The sequence below is a fragment of the Pundamilia nyererei genome, unplaced genomic scaffold (assembly GCF_000239375.1).
Source record: "Pundamilia nyererei isolate P.nyererei 1_Seehausen unplaced genomic scaffold, PunNye1.0 scaffold01140, whole genome shotgun sequence".
NCBI lineage: Eukaryota > Metazoa > Chordata > Actinopteri > Cichliformes > Cichlidae > Pundamilia > Pundamilia nyererei.
This window is the reverse complement of record NW_005188541.1, coordinates 1,443-11,592: the sequence shown is the minus strand read 5'-3', so window position 1 is coordinate 11,592 and position 10,150 is coordinate 1,443. Positions and strand designations below refer to the sequence as shown.

The 10,150-nt window shown below is 44.2% G+C and overlaps 1 protein-coding gene across 1 annotated transcript in view; it reads left to right on the top strand.

Moving 5' to 3' along the window:
• The first annotated feature begins 1,024 nt into the window (after positions 1 to 1,024).
• Positions 1,025 to 10,150, top strand: part of LOC102204774 (protein quaking-like) — a 10,167-nt gene continuing 1,041 nt past the window's right edge. Inside the window, exons 1-3 of the mRNA XM_005755285.1 lie at positions 1,025 to 1,418; positions 6,272 to 6,408; positions 6,604 to 6,720. Coding sequence (XP_005755342.1) covers positions 1,289 to 1,418; positions 6,272 to 6,408; positions 6,604 to 6,720 — 384 coding nt within the window. The 5' untranslated portion in view covers positions 1,025 to 1,288. The remainder of the gene's footprint in view (positions 1,419 to 6,271; positions 6,409 to 6,603; positions 6,721 to 10,150) is intronic.

Genomic DNA, 10,150 nt, shown 5'->3' with positions numbered 1-10,150 from the left:
GCTAGCAGCTAATGACCAGGACACGTGTGCAGGTAATAAAGGACAGGTAATGTACAGGCACACACACCATGTTTCCACAGAACAGCTGACCCACGTGTCCATAATAAGCTAACACTCCTGTGTTTTGTAGACTACAGTGTAGGCTATTCACCTACTTACTGGTTTCTGTTGCCTCAGTCTGCGTCTCCCAGTTACTTTCTGTTTCTCACAACTCCTCACAGCTCAAGTGTCAAAACATGTAGGGGCTCTTTGCGAGCTGGTTCCCGACTCGTATCTGCAGTCAAGAGCGATCACTGGTTAATGGTCATCATGTGACAGATGCAAGAAAGATCCTTTAATTTAGCAGAACTGTGATTAAAAGTTAAATATTATTGTTGAGGAGCACAGGCGGGACGCCACACATACACAAAAACTTTGGGTCCACACCAGGAAAGGGCTGGGCAGGCAAGGAAAAAACTACTTTCAGTAATTGTTAACTCAGAGCTAGTAGAGCACAGGTGTCCAACTCCAGGCCTCGAGGGCCGGGATCCTGCAGGTTTTAGATGTGTTTATGATCCAACCCCTGAGGTAAGTGTACAGGTGAGCACGACGGTGAGGATGCCTTCATTACAGGAAGTAAACACCTCCTCACGGAGGTGACGGATCAACCCTTAAACTCTTCATGAGCTGCTCTGAGGAGCAGCTGCACCTGCTCCTCTTCATCACGCTTCTCCTCTTCATTTCCCTCCTGCTCTTCATCACCCAAAGCGATTTTCAGCCAAACTCACAAAGAAGAAAAGTTTTTGTTTTCCCCTCCTTTGTTCTTCTGTGAGTCCCAGGCTCTGGAGAGGAGGTGGGTGATGAAGAGGGAGAGGAAGAGGAGGAGGCGGACGAGACTCATTTCCATGTGAAAAAAACCATTAAAACCAATAAAACTATTTAGAGGGACACGTTCAAACGGAGCAGCTTTATTGATGGTGACGCCTGGGAACAAAATACCACACACACGTTAGTTAGTTAGTTATTTGGTTAGTTAGTTAGTTAGTTAGAGTTTTATTTTGAAGCCCCCCCGTGTGCGCGGAGCGGAGGCTCAGAGCCGCTGCTGGCCGACACACAGCGCTGTTCTGCGCGGAGCGGAGGGCGGAGAGCCGGGCAAAGCCGAAGCAGCTGGAGCGTTAAACCCGGACTCGGAGCCGAGCGTGCGGGACTCAAGGCGCCTCCGTGTCTGGAGCGGGTCTGGATTCATGCTGATGCCGTGCAGTCCGCTGCGGTCCGGATCCGTGTAGTTCGGCGGGTCGTGGTGGGGAGGATGGAGGGGAGGGAGAAGCCCAGACCCGGTCCGGATTACCTGATGCAACTCATGAACGACAAGAAGCTGATGAGCGGTCTGCCGAACTTCTGCGGAATCTTCCAGCACCTGGAGAGGCTCCTGGACGAAGGTGAGACCCGCACGCGCGCGAGAGGGTTTAAATCAAAGGAAAAGTTTACTGAAACCATCCTGATACTTTTTCTTTGAAAACTTCTACAAGTTAAAGTGCTGGCAGTACTACATGTACTGCAGTAAGTACTGTCAGAAAGTGTGCTATGTGTTTTCAGAGTAAAAGTACTGTCTGAAGCATACTCGAGTAACGTATCATACTTTAGTGATCATGGATTTTAATAACTGATCATCATTTATTGATTTCATTGATCAGAAAGATTAAAAAACAAATGGGTGAGCTGGCACGTTTGACCCCCACCCACAATTTTCACTAATCAGTAAGAATCCAACTCAGTCACTTTACAGCCTCATTGCATTATTAGGGGCATGGCCTCTGTGACTGACAGGTGGATGGGACACAGGCGGCTCTTGTTGCTGTCTGCTAGCTTCTCCTGAACTGGACCTCGGCTGTGTTTGTGCTGTTGGAGCCTTCTGGGCTGCTGTGAGGTTATTGTGGTCATGTGACTGCTGACATTATGTGGCAGTGCTCCAGCGGACAGCGAGGTGGAGGAATGAGAACATCTGGTTCAGTTTGTGTGCGCACAGATGTTTTCTACAGGTGTGAATGTTTGAATAAAGTTTCACAGTTTGAGAAGGACTGAAATACAAGAAGCTCATGGTCAGTGAGGGTCGATTGATCTGCAGACTGATGCAGCAGACGTCCACCTGTCTCACATTAGCTCACCTGTGTCTCTGTCAGGTGATCTGCTTTTCCATGAAGTTCATACTTCGAGCACGCTGAGGCTGGCCGGCTATCTGTAAGTTAGCCACACATGCCCAGATGAGCTTTGCTATCACTACACTGACACTCAGGTGTGCAGGATATAGACACGTCTGTACAGCACACGCCCTCCAAGAAGCTCTTTTTATACCCAGTCATGAGACTGACCTGCTGCCCGCTCACCTGATTGGCTGCTAAACACCAGGCTTTTTGGAGACAATTCAAATATATCTGATATTTATATTAAAACGGTGAAATGATTTCCTCAGTTTAAACACTTGATTTCTATAGATAATGAAATATGACTCAATATTCTGCTTACATTTACATTTTCTCAGCGAGTGAGCTTTTTTAGAGCCGGGTTGTAGATGCTAGGGTTAGACTGCATTTCACTAGATGGCCACAGGGGGTATTTACCTAATAAACACTTAATAACAGTTAGGTTCGTTTACAGTAGAGTCCTGTGAACTCGGACCAACATGGCCAACGTGTCAGGTGTGTTGATTACCTGTGAGTTACTGATGTAGAAAGTGCGCTGTGATTGGATGGCTAGACCTGACGCTAGGGAGAATTGTGGCATGTGTCTGAACACTGCTTTTCCAACAGCACCTGAACACACCACAGTATGCAACCTTACTCCTCTTTATTTCTGTCCTCTGTGTGCGTCTCAATTACACTAAGTGCAGCTATTCATCATTTAATTGGTCTAATCAATTAATTCAAAAGCTCAGATGAAGTGTGTGTGTGTGTGTGTGTGTGTGTGTGTGTGTGTGTGTGTGTGTGTGTCAGTCAGAGAGAGAGAAGAAAATCAATTTACCCAGAATCCCCTCTGGCTGGCGTCCCTGCTGTAATAGCCTCAGACAGTAAAACCACTAGTACCAGTGTGTGTGTGTCTGTCTGACTTTGTGAGGACCAACATCCCATTTTAACCATTGTAGAGAGGACGTTCCTGCCTGTTAGGTCTCTGTGTTGACTCCTCAGTGTAAGATGATCCTTTGAAGACCTCTGTGATGGTTCACGTTGGAATCAGGGCGACAATGAGGGTGACGAAGAGACGATGTGAGGACATGGTGCTTATACGATAACCTTTCATGACTGGTGATCTCCTCCTCTGCGCCATGACTCGGGGCATTGACATTGAAGTGAATGTTGTAGGCGGACTGAAAGCACGTTGGTTTATTTTGGAGGTGTGTCCTGAGCAGAGATGGGCAGTAATGCGTTACTGTAATCTGATTACTTTTCTCAAGTAACGAGTAAAGTAAGGGATTACTATTGCAAAAACGGTAATTAGATTACTGTTACTTTCCCGTAGGAACGCTGCGTTACTGCGTTACTAAAACCGTGATTTTTGTCTGTCTCATGACAGTGACGTAAGCGAGCGCGACGTCCGTGACAACAGCTGTGTGCAGATCAACAGTGGATCACATATCGAGTGCGGGAGAGTATGAGCGTGCAGCGTTTAAAGCGTGGAAGTACTGACCTTACTTTGAGTTTGATTCCATAAAAAGTGACAAAAACATTAGTGTCTGCTGTGCGTGGGAAGAAAACTTCTTTTTACAGCGAAAAAAACCCTAAACTTCCAACAAGCACCGAGTAGCTACGACGTAATGGGAAACTCAGAGAAACTCGCGGATTCTTCCACTGACCGCGGCACACCTGCACCAGGGTAACCCTCCGCCTGCCCCACTCCTGCTTTACAGGTGAAAATAGAGCAACAGGACCGCTGAGTCTTTGACTTTATTTATTTTCTGCTGTGTTTTACTTGCATCTATTTGAAAGACTGAGTGTAAACACAAAAAATATTTTATTTTATGAGCTGGAATGTGCAGAAAATAGGTTTAAATGTTAAACTAATTTCTTCCAGTCAGAATGTTGCATATAATTAAATTTTTGCTTGATGCATAAAGTTAAAAGGTTAAAACTAATAAAACAAGTTTTAAAAAGAGACTTTTCCATTTGATTACATTTTGTATGATGGATTATGTAGAAAAAGTAGAATTGGGCTGAAAGATCTATCGCTTTATCACCTGTTCAGGTTGTAAATCGTGTTTTTAAAAAGTAACTAAGTAACTAAGTAATTAATTACTTTTGAAAATAAGTAATCAGTAAAGTAAGAGGGTTCCTTTTTGGGGAAGTAATCAGTAATTAGTTACTGATTACTTTTTTCAAGTAACTTGACCAACACTGGTCCTGAGGGCGGGTTGCCTGCTCCCATGTTGCTGGTTATTGTGGCCGTGATGCTGCAGGAGCTGCAGACTGTGAGGAGCTCACTTGATGTGATGGAAAGTCTCTGATGCTAACCAGCAGGTTAGTGTGTTTCTAACCTGCTGAGGAGATGCTCAGGTGTTTCCTACCTGTGCAGCTGCTTGTTTCCTGTTTCCTGCTCACAGACGTCTGCTGCAAACAGCCGTCTGACATGAGGATGAACTCAGAACTCAGAGTTGCATGTTCGTGTGTGTGTGTGTGTGTGCGCGCATGTGCGTGTGTGTGCGCACTCCTAGCTCCTGATTGGCTGATGGTGAGGGCTGTTTTGTTGCTCTGAATCACCACACAGACAGCTTCATAAAGTCTCCCAGCATGCATTGCGAGGGAGAAATAAATCTTACCGGGGTGGTGGTCAGTATAAGATGTGCGATCATCATGGAAACAGTTACCTGGGATACTGCAACTTCCTGTGAAAGCTGCACTGGTTTCACGTCCCTACTTGCTGCTGTTTCAAGACAGAAACAAAGAGCTGAGCTGCAGCTTAAACACACGTTCAATGCCACATGTTAAACCAACATGCTAAAAACATGCACATGAAAGAATACAGAAGCAACACAGGAGTCCTGAGGAACCCCACAGCTAGCTGCTATAACACAGAGTTTTTAGCTGGTTTCTAACTACAGACCTCTCCAAAGGTCTGCTGGCCTAAGTCTTCGTCTGCAGGGTGATGTCAAATGATTGTTGTCACATGTTGTTTTGCTTTTTTGCTTTATTTTGTAACCAGACATGTCCCAGTGTTAAACATTTGCAGGACCAAATCTGTCAAAGTTATCACAGTGATAAAGCTGCGGCTCTGTAAAGGAGAAAGGACCGAGAACACCAACCGTTATAACTGCAGTAAAGGTGGATGGTGGTCTCCACAGAGGGGGGACCCATCAGCAATCAGCCGCCTGTAACACAGTCTTCAGACCTCCTCTCAGGTGGTTCGACACCAACTCACAGCTTGACCCATAACTCACATGATTACAGGGTGGGTCAGCAACTGTGAGGATGACCCCCGAGAGGACAAGCCTACCAGAGGACAAAGACCCGAGACACCACATCGTTCTGTCCAGTGAAACATTTGCAAGAACCTCCAAATGCCTTAAACTTAAGAACTTAAGGAGTTGCAGGACCTAGAAGACTAAGAAACCACACAGGTTAAAGTGTTCTCTTCAGTTGAGCTTGATCTGTGAAACATGAACATTATTACACTCAGCTGTTCACTGATCAGGCTCAACATGAAGGGAAAGCTGACCGATGTTTGCAGGTCAGGTTATCGTCTGGCTGCTTCAAGGTTCAAACTCCACGAGGAGAGCAGCAGTCACACAGATCATCAGTTCCACCTTCATCATCCATCACATCCATCTCACCTAAAGAAGAAGCTAAAGAGGACACGGGAATGACAGATGATGGAATCAGGTGAGAACATCATCGTCACCTCAGGTTTCAGAGGTTCGCACGGTGATGTTTGGAAAAATATGAACACGACCTTTAAATCAGTTACAAATATAAAACCTGAATGTCTGATCAGATTTACTCCAAACACAAAGAAAAGGTGAGCAGCAAAACAAAACGCAGAGGAACAGTGCCTCCAGCGCTGAAAACCTGAACATAAAGAACAAGTCTGAAGACGGCGCGCTGAAACATCGGTTTTCAGTTAAGTTTGATTCCAGCTGTTTGTTTCCCTCCGAGCTCCATCAGCTCCTCTTTACCTGCTGCAGGTGTTTTAGTGCTGATGGCCTGTGCGTCCCACTCACCTCTGCCACGAACTCCAAACAGAATCAGCTTCTGATTGGCCAGACCGCAGAACAGTTTTCCACTTCCTGCGTGTGTGTGTGTTTCAGAGATCAGCCGCGTGAGGAAGGACATGTACACGGACACGCTGAACGGATCGGAGAAGAGCAGCGAGCTGCCGGACGCTGTCGGCCCAACGGTGCAGCTGCAGGAGAAACTCTACGTCCCCGTGAAGGAGCATCCCGACGTATGTCTGTGTGTGTGGATCATCGTGATGCACCAATAATAATTCATTTCCTGTGTTTCCATCAGTGTTGTTCTGTTTCAAAGTTTTATGACTCAGTAGATTCATTCTAACTATTTATGGCTATTTCTGAAAGAGGATTGGCTGATTAGTGCTTAGGTTGTCATGGTAACAGGCTGACCTGTGTGTGTATGTCAGTTTAACTTTGTGGGGAGGATTCTGGGCCCTCGCGGTCTGACAGCGAAGCAGCTGGAGGCTGAAACTGGATGTAAGATCATGGTGAGAGGAAGAGGCTCTATGAGAGACAAGAAGAAGGTAACGTGCACATGCACACACACAGCATGTCAGGTATTCATATCTTGTGGGGACATGTAATTAACACAATGCGTTCCTTAGCCCCTAACCATGAAAAATGAATGCCTAACCTTGAGCCTAAGCCCTAGCTATCACCCTGACACTAAAAACACATTTAGTCTCAAACATGCCTTCAGACTTGTGGGGACCAGGATTTTGGTCCCCATAAGTGTAGTAAACTTCCAATTATTGCTACCCACAAAGATATGAATACACGCTCATACGCACGCACACAGAAGGCATAAGATGAAATTTTTCTTCTTATATTTCAAATATTTGATTTTCTTGGTTTAATCAAAGCAGTGACGTAAAAAGTGAAAATGCCTGACACTGAAACACAGTCAGAGGTCAGTCAGCAGATTTTCATTTAAAGAACAACACATATGAAAATACACATCTGGTGTAGATATGCAGGGCTGATCCAGAGACAGAACACGTGAGCCTGAGCATCACTCAGATGTGTTTCAACATTTAAAACGAACGAAGAGCCTTCTCTTTGTTTGAGAAGCTAGAAGAGTGAGAACGTGGAGTGTGTTCTTATGAATTTTATTCCAGATGTTAGGGTTAACTCTGCATTTTGCTTGTGTTTTATTTAGAGATGGCACGATACCACTTTTTTATGTCCGATACCGATACCGATATCATAAATTTGGTTTTTTGTCGATATGAATCCGATATAGTGTTTTTGAATCAACAAAACCTGTTTTTTAAATATCTTGCTGCATTTTGTATAAGTTCATACTCAAGTTTAAAACAACAACTACACTAAAGCTATTCTGTTATACCTGTATGCAAAAAAAATATTTCATAGTTCAGCAATACTGATCAATCTAATAAACTTAAACCTACACCATCCTCCCTATTCTGGTATTTTAAAGAGTACTTAGCATAAATATTAAGCAACCTAACTAATAGGGTTCCAACTCCCAGCAACAACAAAAATAAATAAATAAAAAATAGGGAACCACCCCTCACGCTCCACCTCATGATGCTTAATCGACGTAATCAACCTTAATTTGATGCAGTGTGAAAAAAAATACACAGAAATCAATTCGTTTTCAAGAAATATTAAATAGATTCAACATCTTTCTTCAACAAAATTGCAGACTGCACAGATGGTACCTTCCCAAAGGAAAAAGTACTATAGCTTACTAGGGTATATTAGACTTAACAGTTACTATATACAATAATGGACTTCTATACATTTTACATCAGATTAAAACTTTGGGTGTAAGATTCAGATAAATATTAAATAATTAAAAGCTCGACATTTTAAATGAGAATAAGAAAGAAAAGTATGTCTTTGTCCCCCCTTTTCCCTGTTAATGCCCTATCGGCCCCCCTGGCTAAACTTTGCTAGATCCGCCCCTGCACAGTTACCAGCCGTCAGCTGCATAGAAAAAGATCCTGGTGTAGAAAGTAATATTAAATACATTCTAACAACAGCTGATCAAGCTTAAACGTGCTGCTGTTGTTCAGCCGCTGGTTTCCTCTGTCTGGTGCAAAGTGGGCCAAAAACAAACAAGAGACACGGACTCGCGACAGAAAAGCCGATCAGCTGATCATTAAGCAGTTTCATGATTGAAGTAGCAGCCAGAGAGCGAGAGGCAGTCGCTCGTTAAGCTTAACGCAGGAATGCTTTACAAACATTCAGAGATGGACTTACACACTTGCTTTACTTCTCTCGGGGATAACTTTGTCGGAGATGAAATGCCGGGTTGCTAGCGAAGCTCCAAATGCTATCCAGGTCCCGCATGCCACAGCCGCTCTATCACATGATGCATACTGCTCCGACATGCTAACGTTCTGAGGTGAGTTACAGCGTGTTGCAAGTTTTGTGAGGTGCTTTCGTGATATTTAATGGATCGGATTACATTTTTTATTTTTCTCCGATATCCGATCCAGTAATTTAGGTCAGTATCGGACCGATACCGATACGTAATATCGGATCGGTCCATCTCTAGTTTTATTGTGCATTTTCTGAAGGACTTTGTAACATTCGGTTTGATGTGTGCACAGAGGAGATCAGTCAGAATAGAACGTGTCAGTAGAATTAGGTCGCTCAGTGAAGTGACCGCTTATTGTTGTGAATCTGCAGGTTCTGAGTGCATCAACGAACGCTGAGCTGCGTCTTTCCTTTTACTTGAACTTCTATCCTATCACAGCGAACGTCCACTCAACCCGAAACAGATACCTGCAGAAGAACATGCAGGATCCAGCCTGAGCTCAGTGGACCAAACCAGTTTGAGCAGGGTCTTTCTTCATGCAGGTGCAGACTAATGTGGATTGGGCCTGATTGGAGAAATAGTTCATGTCCGAAACAGGAAGTATCTGTGGCTCCAACGAAGCCCGAAAATCTGTCGCTGTCTCAGATGGATGGTCTGTCCCTAAAACTGAGACTTTCGCTGATTAGAGTTCAGTTTGAAAACTATAAAAATAAAGTCACACATCCTTCCAAAAAAGCTCTTAAACTCTTCTGTTGCTTGAACTTCAAACTGAAGCCAAAATCCCAGCTTGCATTCTGAACTTTATAAAGTTTCATTCTGCTTTGGCAGAAAGGACAGGACATTTTGGGTTAGGGTTAGGTCCTGTCAGACTGAAGAAAGACTTGTGACATGAATTTGTCTTTAGCTTGGGATTTTAAATACAACTCCGAACAGGATGTTGCTTCATGCACCCGTGTGTCAGAAAGTTTGTCTGCCAACTTTCAGGAAGAGCTGAGACTCTAAAATAAGAGCTGACGAGCTGCTTCCTGTGAAAGCTCTGAGTCTGCAGAAGCAGCCGAGTCACACGGTCTCCTCAGGATTAAGACTCTCTGAATGATTCACAGTGAAGAAACTATTTCAAACATTTCAGGTCAAACTGCTGAAAAAACATGCGTGTTTGTGTTTCTGCGTGTGTGACGCTGACAAGGTTAGCCACCTGCTACGCTAACAGAGGTACATGAGACAGGCGTAGCAACAGTTCAACACAAGCCAGATGGAGCTAGAGGAGAGGGAGGACAATGAATGAGGGGGGTGTTGGTTTTGCACTGATGTCGTGTTGAAACTCATACAGTTTTTGTTAAGACCACTCATCTGTGCAAGAAAACGATCGTCCAATCATCTGCCGATCCTCTGCTAACTCAGCAGACTTCCTGCTAACACGCTAACAGGCTGAACGCCAGCAGAAGATCGCAATATATAGCATGCTGTAGGTATTACAGGTACTGCACTGCAGTGGTTTGTGTCATATCTATCTAACAGACTCAATTTGTTCGTATAAATGGAGAATCTACTTCACACACTGAGGTTAATTATGGAGTTCCACAGGGTTCAGTGCTAGGACCAATTCTGTTTACATTATACATGCTTCCCTTAGGCAGCATCATTAGAAGACATAGCATACATTT